General features: G+C 36.9%; 1 protein-coding gene across 2 annotated transcripts in view; it reads right to left on the minus strand.

Moving 5' to 3' along the window:
* The window catches only part of SLC44A1 (solute carrier family 44 member 1), a 213,510-nt gene that overhangs the window by 28,155 nt on the left and 163,893 nt on the right, over positions 1-21,462 (minus strand). For both annotated transcript variants that reach the window (XM_020995459.2, XM_020995458.2), the window contains exons 6-11: positions 20,022-20,191; positions 15,100-15,189; positions 13,782-13,921; positions 11,877-12,063; positions 1,988-2,150; positions 1,092-1,248 (exon numbers count right to left, since the gene is read on the minus strand). In XM_020995459.2, the coding sequence (XP_020851118.1) occupies positions 1,092-1,248; positions 1,988-2,150; positions 11,877-12,063; positions 13,782-13,921; positions 15,100-15,189; positions 20,022-20,191 (907 nt within the window). The remainder of the gene's footprint in view (positions 1-1,091; positions 1,249-1,987; positions 2,151-11,876; positions 12,064-13,781; positions 13,922-15,099; positions 15,190-20,021; positions 20,192-21,462) is intronic.

Here is a 21,462-nt window from a genome sequence, read left to right on the forward strand (position 1 = left end):
GTGAAGAATGGAGCAGAATGGGGAGAGACTTAAAGCAGGGAGACCAATAAGGAAGCTACTACAACAGTTCATGGGAGAAATTATGAGGGCCTGACCAAGGGTGATGACTGGGTACAATCAGAGAAGGGTTGGACTTGAGAGATGCTGTGCAGATAGAAATGACAAAATTTGACAAATAACTGTATATAAAAAGTGAATGAGAGTGAAGAGATAAGGATGAAACCACGGTTGCATACCTGGATGGCTGGAAGGACAGTGATGGTACTATTGAGAAGTTCAGAGGGCAAGTGGGTGTATGGTACAAGATATTGGTTTAAACAATTTCTGCCAAACTGTTTTCCAGCTTTCTGAACAATTCTCATCATATAGGGAGTTCTTCACTAGGGACTTTTGGCTTGCCAAGTCTAATAGTTATTGATTCTTCCTCATTTAGGGCAATAGAATACTGAGTTTTCTAAAACTCAGTGATGGAATTATATGCTCATACAAAGCTTTGATTTCTTTAGTATAGAGAACGTCTGGCATCTAACTCTTTGCCAAAGCAGATTATAACCAATGACAATGTAGAAAAATCCTACGAAGTTGCCTAAGGCACATAACAATGTCAGAGTGAGTTGCTGTCACAAGTGAGCTGTCACAAAGTGAGCTGCTCCCAGTCACAAAGCTAAGTGCAGCCAAGATTTGAAACCAGATCTTCCTAACTCTAAGCCCGGCATTTTATTCACAAGTCCATGCTCTCTCAATGAGGTAATTACATCTACTTAAATAAAGATTCAGGTGGACAGTAAGGTGGAACAGTATAGGGCCTGAAGTCAGGAAGATTCACCTTCCTGCGTTCGAATCTGACCTCAGACACTTACTAGTTGTTTGACCCTGGGCAAGTCACTTAACTGTGTTTACTTCAGTTCTTTTATCCATAAAATGAGCTGGAGAAGGAAATGGCAAACCACTGCAGTATCTTTGCCAAGAAAACCCTAAATGTGGTCACAAAGAGTCAGACCAGACTGAAATGACTGAACAACAACAACAAATTAAAATTCAGAGTTCTACAAGTGTACTCACAGAATGGAGAAGAAATATTTACTTCTTACCTTTCCTTTAAGCTGGTTATGAATGTACATGAGGATCATTCGTGGGATCTTCACTAAAGTAATAATGAAAGATCCCTTTGCCACAGTACCAAGGTGGTAGCGGATAAGCCGATTCACTGACCCCAAAATAGGAGTATATGGCAGATTCCTTTTATCCCTATTAAAAACCGCCAAAAAGACAAAACTGTAAAGAGCAACTTAATCTCAAAGAATAAAAATATTAGATGTCATAATCAAATCAAGGCATAAAAGGCCCTGAAATAAAAATTTCAAATTCTAGAACTTAGAGAACATTTTTATCCAGTTTACTAACACTACAAAATGACTAGGTAGCAAGATACATTTTAAAAGAATGTCAATGTTGTTTTATTTATTATAACAACATCAATAACGCAATAAGAGAAAATTTTATTGAAAGCTTTCATGGAGTTCACTGGTTCCAATATTAAAGAATGTTAAATAACGTGCTTTGAAGGCACTTATTAATCATGACTTACCACTCAGAACACATAAATAAAAATATAAACATCTGTCCAGGCAAATCATCATTATGAGCATACATGTAACCTTGGATTTGACCCTGAGCCCTGATTTGAACAAAATTTTAGCCCTAGTTCTGACCCAACACTTTTATAGAATTTCAGTAATTCACAAATCTTATCTTCAAGAAAGAAAAATCTTAACTTCCTAGTCTTTTAGTTGACTTTTCTCCAAAGCAGAAGGTATATACATATAAAGAAGTACCTATATATATCCTATGTAGGGCACAGTAAGATGAATTATTTGTTTAGCATTAAGAAATATTAACAAGCATTTAAGTCACATACTTGAGAGAGCTGGGTCCCTAGTTACTTTTGATGAACTTCCTGAAATTTCAGACAATTTTAAGTTCTCACCTTGTAAAATAATATGTTACTACAGCTCCTGCCACAGTCATCTGCTGACAGGCTAGAATGAATTCACTTATCCAGATCAGTCCCACCACATGGTACCACCACATGTACTGCAGAGGGCCAGAAACTTCAAATTCCACAAATTCACCCTTTGGAATAGCACTACCTAATTAAAAAAAAAAAAATCCAAAAAAAGGGAAGGAAATTGAATAGTTAGTATCAACTTAGAAAGTGCAGATGTTAAATTAGAAAGAATAATTCCATTTCTAATCAAAACTGGCTTTTTAAAAAGACACTAGAAGTGACATTTCTCTTTGATTATAAGCACCTCTTTAAAAAAACATAGAACAGAGCAGAAGGAAGGCAAGACAGGGGCAGAGACAAGCAGGGTAGTATTGTTACTACTTTGTTAAATTTAATATATATATCGAAAAAAACAACCTGTATGTAATAGACTCGTGGTTTTATGACATTGCCCATTTTCTGTCCTTTCTATACACAGAAATCTTCATATTTGCTGATGATTTTCTACTTCATGCTAAAAATTTTTTTTCTAAACCTATTCACTTGGGAATAGATATTTTTATAAATTCTTTAGAAATTTTATATGTTATTACACACTCAATTGGGTATGGAAATCTATCTTACCCTACAGGAAAACAGGTGGGAAGAGGACAAGAGAACAGGGAGATGTTAGAGGGGAGGGTAGATTAGGGAAAGGTAATCAGAAGCAAACACTTCTGAGGAGGGATAGGGTCAAAAGAGCGACTAGAATAAATGGGGGGGGGGACAGGATAGGATGAAGGGAAATATACTTAGTTTTTCACAACATGACTACTATGGAAGTGTTTTACATGACTACACATGTATAACCTGTATCAAGTTGCTTGCCTTTTCAACGAGGGTGGGTGGGGAGGGATGAAGGGAGAAAATTTGGAACCCAAAGTTTTAAAAACACATGTTAAAAAATTGTTTTCATATGTAACTGGGAAATAAGAAATATAGGAAATGGGGTATAGAAATATATCCTGCCCTACAGGAAAATAGAAGGGGAAGGGGATAAGAAAAGCTGGGGAGAGATGGAAGGGAGGGCAGATTAGGGGAAGGGGTATACAGAATGCATGCCATCTTGGGGTGGGGGGTAGGGACAAGATGAGGAGAAAATTTGGAACTCAAAATCTTGTGGCAGTAAATGTTGAAAACTAAAAATAAATAAATTTTTTTAAAAAAAGAATTTTTATATGTTAGGTTGTGATATCTGCCCTCTTTCTACTAGTTTTTTTTTCTTGATTATATTTATTTTTCTTGTATTGAAATTATTTTACTTCTGGTTTTGGGGGGCTTACGGGGGAGAAATAGAAGGATTTGTATTGAATAAAGAGAAGAAAATTATACCTGGAGATCTCTGGACTTGTGAAGCAGGTCAGAGACAGAAATTTTGAGAAAACTTGAATAAATTATTTATTTTCATTTCATTCATTCTAATAATGAATCCTTTCCCCAGTTTTTATTTTCTAAAGGCACAGCAAACATTAATCCTTCTGTATATTTTTTGTTCTATTACTTATATCACTATTCTGTTCCACTGTACCATTAAAAAAATTTGTCCAAGTTAAATTCTGTTTTGTAACATATCTCAAAGTCTGAAAGTACACTTTTATCATCTTTTTATTCCTTAAAGAGTCTCTTAATATTTTCTATGTTTTTTACATTAAATTTCATTATGATTTTATCTGGGTCCATGAGAAAGCCCATTTTTTGGATTCGGGTTGCATTAAATTTGTAAATTAATAGAAGGCAGAGATGAAAGAGGTGCATCTCTAGGGAGGAGATAGAAAAACTTCTGTGTGTCATGTTCAGGGGGTTTAAAGGGTCATCCTTCCCAACCGGAAAAAAAAAAACCAACCCAACCCCCCCAAAAAAACCCCAACCTCAAACAGTTCAAACATAGTTGAGATGGAAAATTCCCCTGTCAAGGAAAGTCAGATATAGCTGCTATATTTTAAGTCTTTTCAGGAAGTAGAGGTAGGGCCTCCAGCAGCTCTTCAATTCTATACACAATAGGGCTGATTTTCCATTTCAAAGACAAATGGAAGAATCAGGAATATGAAGGAAGTGGTCATAAAGCAGAGTTCTGCCCTTGAGAACTACAGACAGTTCCAGCTCTGGATGGGAAACTTTCAGAAACGTATCTCAATAAGGACCTACAATTTCTTTTCTTATCTAGCTCATCATAGTCATCCTCCTCCATCTCCTTCTCATACTTCTTGGAGTTGTCCTTTGGGAGCTGCCCTCCCATGGACAATCAGGAATGGGAAAAACCACATGAGGAAGGAAGCAATGGCCATGGCTCCAACCTGTTGGATTTTAAATGTCAATCTTTTGTCTTCAAACAGTATGCTCAATTTTACAAGATATGTGATCTCTAGATTTAATTCCATGTCTTTTAGGTCCATATGTTCTAGTATTTTAGCTTCATTGTTTGTCTTGTGTTGTTCTTGAGAAGTCTATGGAGATTTTAATAGTTATTTTTTGACAGGTAATTTCTATATTCTTTCTGGAATCGTATCTTTGTTATATGTGTTAGAGATATGAATTTTTTCTCTCTCCATGCCGACGTTCTATGAATTTAGTTCACTTGGCTGCTCTTGTCCTTCCTTGGAAAATGTCTCCAATTAATTTCTCAAATATAAAATCTAGGTTTTCTTTTCCCTTTTTTGATGCCCCCTGGAATCCTGATTAAGCTAAGGCTCAAACCTTTTTCTTCCAGGTTTGTTATACCCTGCCCTGCATTTCCATTAGCTGCTTTTTAAGTTCTGTTACATTATGAGCTTATTCTTCAATTTTATTTTTATTACTCATTGATCTTTAGTTGACTAAATTTTTTTTAGTTGCTCTGTGTTATTTTGCATTCACACGAACTGTTCTTTTCTTGCTTCCTCTGCCTTTTTTGGGGGGTGGGTGGGGGAGACCAGGTTACATATAATCTTATTAGATGATTTATTTTATCTTTTTTTTTTTTAGTGAGGCAATTGGGGTTAAGTTACTTGCCCAGAGTCACACAGCTAATGAGTGTTATGTGTCTGAGGCCGATTTGAACTCAGGTCCTCCTGACTCCAGGGCTGGTGCTCTATCAACTGCACCACCTAGCTGCCCCTATTTTATCTATTGGTATTTTCACATGGAACCAAAAAAGATGATGGTGGATGATGTATAAGTAGGTTACAGCTTAATACCAATGATGACTTGCACACAAGAAGTAACATAAAAAAGGTAAACAGGATTGGAAAAGGAGTAGGATGGACATGTAGCAAGAAGTAAAGAAAACAAACAACCTAAATGTTATATTAGTACTCACATATTGGATGCATATTCTATGGAAGATTTATGAAAGCTATGAAAAAGTATTAGATAAGATGAGAAGGTAAAGAAGAATTGTGATCTGTACTGGAAGAGGGAGAATCCATACTGACATATCTAAATATATTTCTTATAATGATTCTAGTAATGTTTCAGCATAAATTTCTATAGAAGTTTTATCCCCTAGTTACAGTGAAGAATTTGCTAGGTCAGGTTTTCTTTGATTTGTTCATTATCTGGCAGATAAAATACATTGTTCTCTCCAAGCCAGACTCCTCTCTTTTTCCACATTTTAAAAAAGAGGTTTTTAAATGAAGGGACATGAAAAATTTAAAAATATTTGCTTACTGTTGGTGGAGTTGTGAACTGATCCAACCATTCTGGAGAGCAATTTAGAACTAGGCCCAAAAAGCCATAAAACTGTGCATACCCATTGACCCAGCAATACCACTACCAGGTCTGTATCCCAAAGAGATTTTTTTTAAAAAAAGGGAAAAGGACTTACATGTCCAAAAAAAATACACAGTTTTTTTTGTGATGTCAAAGAATGGGAAACTGCGGGGACATCCATTAGTTGGGGAATGTCTGAACAAGTTGCAGTATATGATTGTGATGGAATACTATTGTACTACAAGAAATGTTGAGCAGGATGCTTTAAGAAAAACATGTGAAAACTTACATAAACTGATGCAAAGTGAAGTGAGCAGAACCAGGAGAACATTGGACACAGTAACAACAATACTGTAAGATGATTGACTGTGAATGACTTAGCTATTCTCAGTAATATAATGATCTACGACCATTCTGAGGGACTCAAGATGAAAAATGCTGTGCACTTCCAGAGAAAGAACTGATAGAACCTCACAGCAGACTGAAGCATATTTTTTTTACTTTCTTTATTTTTCTTAGTGTTTTTACTGGAGGGGGGTGGTGTGTCTGTTTTCTTTTACAATGTGACTAATATGAAAATATGCTTTATATGACTGCACAAACTGCCTGCCTTCTTAATGGGGGGTGGGAGAGAATTTGGACCTCAAAATTTTAAAAATGTTAAAAATTGTTTTTCATGTAATTGGGAAAAAAAGATCAATTTAAAAATCTGCATAACTGCCACAGTGGGAAGGATCCCTGGTCCTATTCTGGTGAAAAATGAAGCTCAAACTACAGTAGTTGCTAAAGGGCACATTTTACACTGCTGTTCCTTATGGCTTCTGGCCCTGGGTCTTTTATTAACTCTCCTTTGCTATACCTCGCTCCCTTTTCCTTCTTACTCCTCTTCCTTCCAGGAAAATAATAATGGAACTGGAGGTTATTATTACTGTGTAGTGCCTCCAAACTTCAGAGAATTCACTCCTGTTCATTCTTGTCCTTCTACCCTTATTTTACTTTCATTCAACTACTTTGCTTTATTTACATCCATTCAGTGACAGCAGAAAGGTCTCTCATATCCTGAGTGGGAGTTATGGAAGCAGGAACTTTGTAGCTCAAGGTGGATGCTAGAGCTCTCACCTAGGGGCCTCTAGTCTAGATGGGGTAACTCTAGAAGCAACCAGGCTGAGAGTTGATTCTATAGTGGCAAAAGAACAACTAATCTGAATACTATAGCGATAGCAATAGGTCAACTAGGCTAGATGTGTGAACTGTCACCAGCAGTGGCAGAGGCAATGGTGGCTGAGTTGGATTAAAGATAGCTGGGATGGCAACAGTAGCATTACCAACACCTTACATGCTATTCTTAGAGATTTTAACCTTCCTTCCAGTGTTCTTATGTGGTTGAAAAGCCCCTGGTCAAAAATTAAAAAAAAAAAATTCTCTCAGTAGACCTATCTCCCTTGCTTGCTTTGTAACTCTTATCATCTCTATTTATATTACTTGGTAGGCAAATAAATCTTGCCAGGATTGCAACCCTGATTAATGAGGAAAGCAGTGTTACATTTTCTTCATATAAATTTTTGGAACAAAATTTCTAATTTTCATTGATGTAGGAGCTCTCAGTGAGGACTTGGACTCAAATCTCACCTTAAACTGTGTGACCTTGGATAAGTCATGTAACTTCCCTGAGCCTCCATTTCCTCCCTGTAAAATAAGAGTGTTGGACTAGATAGCCCTAGAAATTCCTTCCATCTCTAAACTTATGAGGTTATGAAAGCCAGGAACACACTCTTTTCCTTCCCAAGAGCCCCCTCTCACTTTCCTTCCCTAGCACTGGCTCCTTCTGAAACAGTATTATAATGGAAGAGAAAGGAAACAGACTCTTGAATACTAGTAACTTAAGAACTCATGATATTGAAATAAATAGTTACCTCTCTAGGATAGCCACTTTCCAGGTACAGTGATTTGGGGAAGAAAGGATAATTTTTCATTGTGAGGACAGAGGTCTGAATTCAAATTTTTCAGTCATTTATTTCGATAGGTCTTTTACAACAATGTTATAGAATGGGGGGATTGCCTTTATTAAACTTGTCAAACACCTTTAGACTACTAAAACACACAACTCTGTTTTGAAAGTAGCAGCCAGATGGAAAGAACTGTGCATCTCAAAAGCACTATTATCATACCAGAAGAATATATATTTGGTAAGAATGAAAGGGCTAAAAGAATCAAAAGGTCCCACACAATGACAAAGGGAAGATTAATGTAAAATTCCTAAACCATTCAAATTTAAAATAAAATTATAATGTTTCCAAAATATTTTACTCATTAGGATGATTAAGGAGTTTACAGGAGATTATCATCTAAATTTTATTATGTATGAACAAAACTAATTAAAACAAAGGAAATATATTATCTAAATAGGAAAAATTTATAATGCTAAAAAAAGCAATTCAAGGAAATAGTTACATTAAAACTTCATTCCAGCACTGTCTACTTTAGAAGATATTTTAATGTAAGTAGATCAACATAGGACACTCCTACTCTAACCACCAAAATGGTTTTAAATATACAAAGACCTCAAAGATTTTTATAATATATTGGTCTCAACTGAAAGGCAGTCCACAGTAGCAACCCTAAGGAGACACTAGAAATGAGGCTATGGCATACAATGAATAAAAATGATTGGTGGAAATTAAAAAAATAAAATAAAAAAAATCAAACAATTGGGGAAGCAACATTTGTGCAAATCTAAGACACTCAATGTCCAAAAGATAACTTAACTTATACATCAAACAATTCTCTCTTAATTTTCCCATTTTTATCTGTGATACATACCACCCTTTACCTAGGCCTGAAAACGTGAGTCATTTTCGACTATTCACTATGTTCAATTCTTCTCTTCATTGGTAGTTTGCATTATCAACACCCTAGCAGACCCTCATCATCATCATCATCTGATGTTTATTTAGAGCATCAAAGTCCTCTGCATCCATCATTTCAATTGAGTCTCTCAACAACTCTCTGAGTTAGGTACTACAGGCATTACATGAACAACTTTAGATTAAGCAACTAGCCTGTGGTCAGGAAGCTAGGAAATGTTAGAGGTGGAATTCTACCTGAAATTTCCTAATGCCAGCTCTAGCACTCTATCCCTTACAGCAAACTTTCTGTTATTCCCTCATTTAAAAACCTAGAAAACTGCATACACTGACTATTCAAATTCCTAGCTGGCATTCAAGTTTCTCAATAATCAGGCCTAATTCATATCTCTTTTATCACTCTAGTCAGAATGCCTTCCTTATTCCTGTTTCTCCCATTTGAAAAGCCTTTTCCACCATCAGTTTGCCTCTTTAAATTCTACACACTCTTCAAGACCAAGCTTTAGTCTCAACTCCTTCACACTGCTCTGGTCAGTAAAGAACTCTTCTTCTTCTGAATATAGTACACAATCAATAAATACTTGCTGAATTGATTAGAAAAATATCCAGTGAAAACTGCTCGGCCAATAACATCACAGAATCATAAGACTTAAAGGTGAAGGGGACTTTGGAGATCGTCAAGTCTAATCTCATTTTAAAGATGGTCTCATGAAAAATGAATGACATATATTTGTTAATACTTCATGTTATCTTTAGACTTACTGTGCAAAATGAAAATTATAGTTTGCAAACATTTTAAAGTGCTAACTTGATTCTGAGATGAATTACGAACTTTTAAGTTAAAAAAAGAAAACCCTCAAAGTTTACTAGCTATTCACTTAGTGAACACACCAAATTTAAGCTAACACACCAAAAAAAATCTGACTGAGAAAAATCCACATGCTACTATCCTATCATATCAACTCAAATTCTAGTAGGGCAAAGCTTTAAAGAAATCATAACCATACTAGGTTTTTTAATATTTTATTCTTGGCCATATTATAGTGGCCTGGATTTAAAATTTTTTTTTATAGATAGACAGATAGCTAACAATAGCTATGGATACAGGATCACATACAAATGCTGCTCAGTAAGATCTGGTCACCATTTTTGCTGCTAAGTAGGAAAAATGGCAATGGTCAGGTCTAGAAGATAAAAGATTAGGAGACTTCAATTAGCCTTGGGAATACAAAGGTAATGGAAGAAAGAGACCAATCTCTTGTATATACTGCCTGCCCAGGTTCTGCTGGGATGCCCATATGATGGAAGGAGAATATGAAGCCAAGGATGATAGGAAACAAGTGAAAAATCAGGAATAGGGGTACCTGAACAGATCGCCCAAAAGGGGCAGATGACTCAGAAAAAGGCTTAACTGTCCTTAACTAAACTAGATTGAGGAAGCAAGTAGCTATAAAAATACCTATGCTTTGGGAAATCAAGTTAAGTTAGAGAACTGGACAATTCCCAGGCACTACTGACATTCTGACTTTTAATTGATTTCAGAATTTGGGACCCTGTATCCCTACCTATGAAAACTGGTCTTCTTATTTATACCCATTCCTTGGACCCCACTGCCTGTGCCCCTAGTCAGGGATTACCTTTCTTCAACCTTAAGGTGGCCTAAAAATTGATATCCCTTGGCTTTGTCTCAGGTAGAATGCAACATAAGAGCTAGCTGAGGTGATTGAGGAACTTTTTATTTCAATTTCTTTCTGTTAAATTCTGAAGGTATGGAAAAAGTAGCTGGGGACAGAGCCTTTTCCGTACACATTATGGTACACATTCTCTTTGTAAAAGAATGAATGAGAAGAACTGGTGTAACGCAGTATAAAAACCACTGAATTTGAGGACAGAACACCTAGTTCTTTTGGCAAGTGATTTACATCTCTAGTCTCAATTTCTTTTGTTGTAAAATGAGGGTGATTAAATGATCTAGCTTTAAATCACATTATACTATGAAATGCAGGGCAACATATATCAAAAAACAACCAAATCAAAATAACCCTCATATTGATCTACTTCTCCTCACAGGATGGTGGTTTGTAAATGTATTCATGTCCAGTAAAATGAGGCCAAATGGCCCAATAGAAAAAACATTTCTCTTGTAGTCAGAATTCCTGGGTTCAAGTCCTGTTTCTGAAACCTACTAATTATCTGATCACATGTCACATAACCTCTTTAAGTCTGTTTTCTCCTCTCTAAACGGGGTAATGATACTTGAACTACCTATTTCCCTCAGTTTTTTCAAAGAAAGCACTTTGTAAACCTTAAAAGAACCACAGAAATTACTAATAGTCAAGATTCAGGTAATCTTTTATTACACAGCTAATAGGCTGAGCTCAATACATAAGAGTTACCAGGTTCACTACTAGAAACCACATCAATTAATTTTTTCCATATCACAATCCATCTCCATAAGAAACCTTTAAATTAGAATGGATACATTCTTTAAGTATTTCACAGAATAATTATTTAGGGGCAGCTAGGTGGCACCGTGGAAAGAGCTCTAGCTTTGTAGTGAGGAGGACCTGAGCTCAAATATGGCCTCAGACACTTGACACTAGCTGTGTGACCCTGGGCAAGTCACTTAACCTTAACTGCCTTGCCAAAAAGCACACACAAAAAAGAATAATTATATAGAGCTTTTCAGTATAATGAAACAGCTATTCTCCATACCCATCCCTCTGCTAGGTTAGAATACTTTAATATACAGACACAGAAGAAATCCTCAAAATGGGTTATGAAGCAAAGCAAATGCACCAAGTTTATTACCCAAATAATTTTTCCCCTCCTCCTACTCTATTTGGTTAATTTAGTTCAGGTCCAGCTTTTGAGTTGTAGGTCTGGATGAGGGCAGGTCTTAGGGTTCTAATCTGATCTGGAAGGATGCCTTTGACGTCTGGACTATTTTCAGGTTAACCTGGCTATGGATTGGAAGGGATTCTCGGATCGACCTTGGACTGAATCCAAGTTCCAAAATCAGTAAAATGACTACTCAGAACTAGAATGGACTCCCACTTCTTCTCTCATCTGTATTTATATCCCAAGGATTTGTTTTAAAAGCCTGTAACATTGGCAATTTGAGGCACCATCACAGCTCTGGCAATCCTGGTGGTTTGTTAAACCTCAGCCAGCAGCTGCTGGAAGGTTCACTGCTTTCTTCATGTATTTTAATTTCTTACAATAAATATAACTAACCAAATTTACCATTTAAAACATACAATATCATGCTTTCTTACCTAGAGTGCCAAGAAAAAGGAGCGTCATGATCCAGTACATCCAGAACAGGAGAAGGGCAAGAAAGGTCCAAAACGGTTGGAAGACAAGGAGTGGCAAATGAATGAAGACTTTGCCAGCCACGTGGAACAAGGCGATGGTGAGGGCAACACGCTTGCGCATTACTAACATGATCAAGAACAAGATCACCTGGGCAAAGACAGACATCCAGTCATCATTTTAGGGGGTGAAAAATCAAGCCAAGAATGCTATAACATCTTAATTTAAATAGATTAACATAATCAGTATTTCCATCATTCAACAGTGTTATCCAAAAACCTAAAGAGCACAAAGCATCATTCTTGGATTATTCTAGAACAGATTCAGGTCTTAACTGCAAACAACTTAACATCCAATGACACGAAATAGCAAGTTAATCCATCACTATCCAATCAGCCTCAATTAATACCTGAAGTAAGGCTGAAAGCACTGTACTAGGTGCCATGAGATAGACAATATACACATGCACACACATAGATATAAACATAAATATGTGTGTATATATATTTTTTAAAGAGGAAATATAATAACTTAATAGAAGAAAGTAATTTTGAAGAGGCAATAATCATTACGTTATGAAAAGAGTACTGGGCTTGAAACTGGAGGACCTGTGTTTTAGTTCCTGGCTCTGCAACTTGCCCATGCCAGCAAGTTACTTCCATCTTTGGCCCTCAGTTTCCTTATCTGGAAAATAGGAACAATACTACTTATACTATGTTCCTTGGAGGCTTGTCATAAGGATAAAATGAGGTACTACACAAAAGGTCCCTGTTAAACTTTAGTGTGATGGATATAGAAAAATCAGCTGCTTGCCCTTCTTTAAGAGGCCACCCACCTATTTCTTCCTGGCTGCTCCTCAGCATTAGAGATAACCAGTGTGGCAGACATATCTTTGCACCATGTCATAGCTACTACCAACCTCCAAGTTCAGAGGATGGTTTGTAGTAGTAGCATAGGAGCCCTATAGTCATACAGATTCTTTTAAGTGTCAACGCAGCAGACATTTATCGGTCAATGCTGTTTTCAGATATGATCACATCTTACAAAGAACACAAGTCGCCTTCTATGATACTTCATTCATGTGTAGTCTGGAAAAATCTAGTGAAGGATTTCTTTATTTTTATAATGGTAGTGGGCATAAGGGACTTAATAGGGGAACAATGGTTAGGATTCACTTTGATTCAAACATTTAGTAAGTGTCTATCAGGGGTAAAGCACTATTCTAAGACCTAGGATCAGGTAACCATTTCAGAAGACTACAGGGTGTGGACTGTCACAGCTCATCCTTTACAGTGGAGAAGCTGGGGGGAGGGGAGAAAGAGTTATAAATACTGGCTATTTAGCCATATACTTTCATTAAAAAAAGACAGTAGGCAACTTCTATCTATTTTCATAATTTGTAATACTATAGGAAAAGTTTACACTGAAAAATTTGAGAAAAAGCCAGTAATATGAAAAATATCCAGGAAATATGAAAATGCAATGAATACACAGAGGCCTTTTTTTTCTTAAAAAATTACAACTTTTTTTGTAATCAACGCCAACTAAAATGAGTGTTTGCAATATTTTCTGATTTCTAGAAATAAACTTTTAGTGGAAAATGACAGTAGGACAAACAAGAAATCATAAAATAGGGAAAGTGGTGCAAAGCTCTTGAGTTTAGCTCAACAACTAAGAACAACCATGAAAACTTGGGGTTGGGAGGGAGATTTTTCTATATTTATCCTATTATAGCAGTCTATAATGACCAAGAGAACAAAGCAAAAAATGTAAGAAGTTTTTCCCATCACGAACCTAGTCTAAATGAAAAACAAATAAAAGAAAAGAACCACACCCAAGCACACACCAGAACAAGAGCAAACACTCACTGTGAACACTGTAGCTGAAATGGCATAAATAAGGAGGGCCCGGAGATTGTCTTCAGCTATTTGAAGTTGTTCTGGAATAACAGTTTCTTTGGGAGATTTTCTTTGCTTCGCGTACAGCCACCACAGCACACCTGTGCCACCTGAGGGCAAAAAAGTATGTTTTTGCAATGACTGGCACAAGAGAATACGCCGATTCAAATTTTAAGTTAGCTGGGTCCTCAGCAGCGCCAAAGAATATGGTGCCCCATGGTACACTGGCAGCACCATTCAAAGGAAGAGGTGGCAAAGGATTGCTACTGCAGCACTTGACTAACATGATGGGACCTCTCGTCACCATATCCTCTCCCATACCAGACATGTATAAAGTCTGTAGTGCAACAGGCTAGCCTTCCCCAGCTCTACTGATGAATATCTTTGAAGTTAAGGGAGAATCAGGGAAAAAAACAGAAATGGTTTCTATACCACTGGCAAGGATGAAGAGGGACAAGATGCTTTGAGCATGTGTAGGTCAAGGGGGATGAAGAGACTGGATTATGAGAACCAAGTGAGGATCAGAGAATTAGCTGAGGGATAGGGTGAGAAAAGAAGAAAAGCCATTCAAAAATTACATGAGGGAATGAAAGTAAAAGAACAGTCCAGGAATAAGGCAACAGGAGAAAAAATAAAATGAGAGGAGAACAAGTTGAAGAATGAGTTATCAAGTCATTCTCTCTCTCTCTCTCTCTCTCTCTCTCTCTCTCTCTCACACACACACACACACACACACACACTACACCACACCAGCAACACTTGCCAACTAGAAAGAGCTGCAACACCTCAGAAAGGGCTGCTTCAGGCATTGAGAAGTGCAAAAATAAAAAGGAAAGAAGAGCCAACTCACCTGACAAGGGAAGTATGCTGGAAGAAATAAAATGAAAGAAAAGACAAAAGAGAAGAAGGAAGGGCATATCATATTATATCTGGCAGGAGAAAATGTCCAACTGCTTGCTTTTCCTTACAGCATCTCCTCTTGGGCATCTCTTCTTCCTCTTATTTCAAATACCAATGAACCTCCCATTTTATCTGAGTTAATGATTTATAACTCTATGTAAGAGTGACAGAACTGCATTTGGGAAGGTCCACCTAGACATTCTTAATTTTCAAGTTTACCTTCTAGATGTTGCTCATTTCGTAATAGACACCTGGCAACAGAAACGAGTCCATGAGGCTCAAAAGAAGTTCATTAAGAATGTTATACATATTAGCAATGATGGGGAAGTAAGTGTAAATATTAACAGTCAAGTCAAATTTCTCAACAACAAAGAAATTAACAGCTTACCAAGCGAACCCAATATGATCAGAATTGTTAAGATCCACACGAGCACTCTGGATATGTACCTAATTATCACCATCAAAATCATGGACAGAACTGCAAGGAAGACAGAGAGCAATTATTCCAAGGAAGACAGAGGGCAACTACTCTAAATCACAATAAAATACTAAGAGAAATACTTAGCATTAGTCTATTTCAATCAAAGTAGCTGAGGGAAGGGAGTTCCTTCTCAGAAAAAATACAGATTCTCTGAAGTGACTAATGTATAACTTCCACTGGGATAAGAAGGAAAAACCTTGGCTGTGTCATCATTTTGAATTAGCTAATTCTGCCATTTGAAAAACAGTAACAACTAAAACAAAAGAACAAATTGTGCATATGTAAACAAGAGACAAAAATCCATGCAGATGCATATGGTGACTTAATGAGCACACAATGAATAGTGTGGATTTACCACAGGAAAGGAAGCAGGTCTCAAAAGGCAGCAGGGTAGAACTTACATGTACACACACACGCCAACAAACAAATGTAGACAGTTATGACATAACATGTTTGTAATAAGAAAAAAATTACTTCCCTCTAGATAGGTTGATTCAATTAAAGTAGCATATGCATTCAGATTAAGATCAAACAGTTTAGGGGCAGAGCCAAGATGGCGGAGTGAAAGCAGTGACTTGCTTGAGCTCTCCCCCAAACTCCTCCAAATACTCATAAAAATGGCTCTAAACAAATTCTGAAGCAGCAGAACCCACAAAAAGACAGAGTGAAACAAATTTCCAGCCCAAGACAACCTGGATGACTTATCAGAAAGGTCTACAGCGCCGGGCTGGGAGTGGTCCGGCCCAGACACTGAGGGGGAATCCAGTGGCTGATCAGAGAAGGACTGCAGGGATCTCTTTGCCAGTGCTGAGGCAGGGATCTCTTGCTTTGCCTGTGTGTGGATCTGGGTCACAGTTCTGGGCGGCAGTGCTGAGGAGGCATGGTGGAGCTTGTAGTGGCTGTGGAGAGGAACCCCTCCTCACAGTTATGGGACAGAAAGGAATACCTGTGGTCACAGGCCAGGAAAGGAGTAAACACCTTGCCCCCTATCATACCACCTTGGTAGAACTGAAAATTTACAGGTCCCTACAAGTATCTCTGAAAACAACTACACAAACCCCTGAAGCTTGGGACAGTACACTCTCCACATTGGAAGCAGACTCTTACCTTAACAAAGAGTTTAAAACTCAAGTAATTGGCTGGGATCATGAGCAAGCAGCGCAAAAAGAGTCAGACCATACTATCTTACTTTGGTGAAAAAGAAGATCAAAATATACAACCAGAAGAAGACAACAAAATCAAACCTCCTACATCCAAAGCCTCCAAGAAAAATATGAATCAGTCCCAGGCCTTGGAAGAGCTCAAAAGGGATTTTGAGAAGCAAGTAAGGGAAGTAGAGGAAAAACTGGGAAGAGAAATGAGAGTGATGCAAGAAAATCATGAAAAACAACTCAACAGCTTGCTAAAGGAGACCCAAAAAAATTCTGAAGAAAATAACACCTTAAAAAATAGCCTAACCCAAATGGCAAAAGAGGTCCAAAAAGCCAATGAGGAGAAAATGCCCTAAAAAGAAAAATTGGCCAAATGGAAAAGGAAGTCCAAAAGATTACTGAAGAAAATACTTCCTTAAAAATTAGAATAGAGCAATTGGAAGACAGTGACTTTATGAGAAATCAAGACACTGTAAAACAAATCTAAAAGAATGAAAAATTAGAAAACAATGTGAAATATCTCATTGGAAAAACAACTGACCTGGAAAATAGATCCAGAAGAGAGAACTTAAAAATTATTGGACTATCTGAAAGCCATGATCAAAAAAAGAGCCTAGACATCATCTTTCAAGAAATTATCAAGGAAAACTGCCCTGATTAGTAGAACCAGAGGGCAAAATAGAAATTGAAAGAATCCACAGATCTCCTCCTGAAAGAGATCCCCAAAGGAAAACTCCTAGGAATATTGTAGCCAAATTCCAGAGTTCCCAGGTCAAGGAGAAAATATTACAAGCTGCCAGAAGGAAACAATTCAAGTACTGTGGAAACACAATCAGGATAACACAAGATTTAGCAGCTTCTACATTAAAGGACCGCAGGGCATGGAATATAATATTCCGGAGGGCAAAGGAGATAGGATTACAACCAAGAATCACCTACCCAGCAAAACTGAGTATAATCCTTCAGGGGAAAAAATGGTCATTCAGTGAAATAGAGGACTTTCAAGCATTCCTGATGAAAAGACCAGAGCTAAACAGAAAATTTGACTTTCAAATACAGGACTCCAGTGGAACATGAAGAGGTAAACAGGAAAGAGAAATCATAAGAGACTTATTAAGATTGAACTGTTTACATTCCTGCATGGAAAGATGATATTTTAACTCATGAGAACTTTGTCAGTATTAGGGTAGTTGAAGGAAAAAAATTGTATATGTATGTATAGATAGATAGATATAGATAGATAGATAGATAGGCACAGGGTGAGTTGAAGATTAAGGGTCATATCTGGAGAGTAAAATTAAGGGATGCGAGAGGATGATACTGAAAGAAGAAAGGGAGAGGTAGAATGGGGTAAATTATCTCACCAAAAAAAAACAGAAAAGAAAAGTCTCTCACAGTGGAGGGGAAACAGGGGAATGTGAGAGGGAATGAGGGAATCTTATTCTCATAGGATTTGGCTTAAGGAGAATAACATACACATTCAATTGGGTATGGAAATCTGTCTTACCCTCTAGGAAAATAGGGGGAGAAGGGGACAAGAAAGCAGGGGGTGATAGAGAGGAGGGCAGATTGGGAAAGGGGGTAATCAGAAGCAAATACTTCTGAGGAGGGACAGGGTCAAAAGAAAGAATAGAATAAATGGGAGGGCAGGATAGGATTAAGGGAAACAGAGTTAGTTTTTCACAACATGTCTACTAAGGAAGTGTTTTGCATAACTGCACATGTACAACCTATATTGAGTTGCTTGCCTTTTCAATGGGGGGGGTGGGGAGGGAGGAAGGGAGCAAATTTGGAACTCAAAGTTTTAAAAACACATGTTTTAAAAAAAAGTTTTCACATGCAACTGGGAAATAAGAAATACAGGAAATGGGGTACAGAAGTCTATCCTGCTCTACAGGAAAATAGAAGGGGAAGGGGATAAGAGAAGGGAGGGGGGAGAGATAGAAGAGAAGGCAGACCAGGGGAAGGGGTATTCAGAATGCATGCCATCTTGGGGTGGGGGAAGGGGTGAGAAATTTGGAACTCAAAAACTTGTGGAAGTGAATATTGAAAACTAAAAAGAAATAAATTTATATTTAAAAAAAGATCAAACAGTTTAGTGAAGGCTCTACTTGAGGACATAAAGGAATATACTACATTGTCTTTACTCTACTCATTTCTACTATTTTAAGATTTACAATTAATATAAAAAGCTGCACATTCACCATGGGGTGGTGCTAAAAAACAATGGCTCATAAATGCAATGTCCTATCCCCTTTTCCCCGGACTTGCCACTGGTTTCACTTTCAAAGTGAGGTCAGGCACTTTGTGAAAGCTTTTCATTCAAAGAAAGTACACAAGAGTTATGAAGTAAACTCTGCCACCTGTGACACAGTCTGGAGTTCAGTGTGCCAAAAGGGAAAAAAGGGGAGTCAGGATCATGGACAGCTGTATTTCAGAAACACATAGCTTGATCATATTTTGTCATGTCATCCCACAAGAAGTAAAGGCCCATTTCACAAAAAAGATAATTAAAATATCCCTGTTTTTAAAAAATATATACTATTTATTCACGTATATATAATATGTGTGTTACAAAATAAAACTATTCTGATATAAAAGTGGCCACCAGTGACAATGTTAAACATTTCTAAAAGATTAATAGTATACAATATGACAACCACTGATTTTATAGTCTGTGAATTTTTCTTTTTTACAGTGTTTAAATATACAAGGAACTTGGTATAAAATAGTATAGCAATAATTATTACAGAAATAGAGAAGAAGTCTAGTTTTCTCTGGGCCATCTGCAAACCCAAATAAATATTCTGAATTATTAGTCTTAAATTTTGCAATAAAAAGACAAGAACCAAAACAGATGGAAATCTTAAATAACACAGAAGATTTTTCACATAGAGAGTATTATTTCAATTGGGTCAGTGTGACCTGAGCAAAAATACTCCACAATTGCCAGAAAAACTTGGATAGATTTTCTCTTAACTCTGTGACTGAAGTCAACAGCTTTAATATAGTACGCATTGGTACACATAAGTATGATATATTAATGTGATAAAGGACACACTCTTTCCTATTATAATTTATAGGTCTCAACTAAGATATTACTAGTCTGGAAAGTCTGATATTAAATATGGTTAGATATAATTGTATTTTAATCTGCAGAGTTTTTATTTGAAAAACAAAGTGAGAACACTTTTCATCTTAGTCTACTTCATGTCCAGGAAACTCAATAGTCAATGAGTAGGGCTTTCCTAAATTCATCAATGGTACTTTGATGTAACACAAGAAAAAAAAATACTTATAAGGCACCATCAACAAAACTCATTTCCATACTATCAGACACATAGAACTGACTGACTATCTCCTATTTTCTTTTAAAAGATAGGTTTTCTGGAAGCAAGTTGAAGACACAGTATTGTGAAGGCACTGCCCCTCCATAACAAAAGGGCACCATTAGTCAAAGGCTGGTCAAATTCTGAAAAAGTTATCTCCACAAAAAGAAAAAGAGGGAGCGAATTTCAGAGTACAAGTAAATATACTTTGAAGCAGTCCTTGTCACTCTGAGTAGTTTATATATTTCCTGAAAACTTATCACCAATTTTTATTCATACTCTGGCCAAAGAACAGAACAGTCTCCTACTGCAGTTCTATGTAATAGCTAAGAATGAGAAAAACAATTACCTAGTGATAACAAGCAAAGTCCCAATATAATTTCTTTGCTGGTCATTACTCCACTAATCAGCCTGTGTAAGACACTATTGTCACTGACAAAGGTGATCAGGGCCTCTGCAAACTTGGCATAGCAGGAAATGTTCACAGGAGCACAGCGATGGAAGAATGGAATAGGTGCACTGGTGACACAAGAAAAAAAATCAGAAAAAAAATTACTCCTACTTAATATAAATGCCACATCAAACACACAAATGAAAGGTGAATAGATGCAATACACTCCACCCTCTTCACACCAATGAAAGGAGCCCAAAGTGCAGAAGTTAATGCACAGATGCTCTGGAATGAGGATGGCTGTAATGGCGAATGATGCAATTCTTACAACAAACCTTACAGAGAGGGTAGAGTGTATACTCCCACAGATAATATTACCCTCCCCCTTCTGAAAATGAACAAACAAACAAAAAACCCAACACATACACAAAATCAAACCAAAAGTAAAATCAAAGACTTACACTCCTAGGTTTAGATATTTGTCAATCAAGTGGCAGATGATAAAACAACTCAAAACTACATCTTTCAGTGAAATGAGATTTAATTTCTGGCCTATTTAAGTGATAAAAATATCACACAGTTTTGCCTGGAAGGTGCCACTCCATTAACTACTTTTCTCTGAAACAGTCTAGTGAAACCCCTTTAATTCACTGGTGTTGGTGTGGCACAAGTAACATCCTTCCCAGCTGAAGTTAACCATGCTATCACTGGACTAATAATGTTTATAGCTGTTCTGTATAGAAGGCATAATTTAGCCCATGGAATATCTGGATTTTGTAATATCAAACTATGCATGCTATGAAAGGGTTCTGTTGTATTTGAGGTATGCTCTGAAAGAACGGCACACAGTGGATCAAAATGAAATACTGTAAAGAAGATAGCAATGATCACACCATCCATAAATTTAATTTTATACTATTAGTCTATTTGTGCCCTTGTGTATCACATACAATCATGTATATATTGAGTATGTGCTTAATAAATGCTTATTGAGGCACCTGAGCTTTTATTTTAAAAGAGAAAGTTATAAGTACTTAAACATTTTAGGACAATTGTAATGTACCTGTCTATGACTAAATTATTAATTTCTATTTCTAAGTTCACATCCTTTGGTGACCCAATTAACAGTTAAGATGAGGCAGCATGGACATGGAGTCAAGAAAACTTGGGTTTAAATCTTGCCTCAAACACTCGCAGGTGTGACCCTGGACAAGTCACTAACAGCTAACCTATCTGAATCTGTTTCCTCAACTGCCAAATGGTGATAACAATATAGGTAGTGCCTGCAGTACAAGATTATTCTGAGGATCAAGTGAGGTAAAACACACAAATGCTCTCTATATCTTAGAGAGTTATATGGGTGGCAGCTATCATCACCATCATTATCATTAAGGTTACA

This window comes from Phascolarctos cinereus, unplaced genomic scaffold, assembly GCF_003287225.1.
Source record: "Phascolarctos cinereus isolate Bilbo 61053 unplaced genomic scaffold, phaCin_HiC Scaffold_4;HRSCAF=312, whole genome shotgun sequence".
Lineage (NCBI taxonomy): Eukaryota > Metazoa > Chordata > Mammalia > Diprotodontia > Phascolarctidae > Phascolarctos > Phascolarctos cinereus.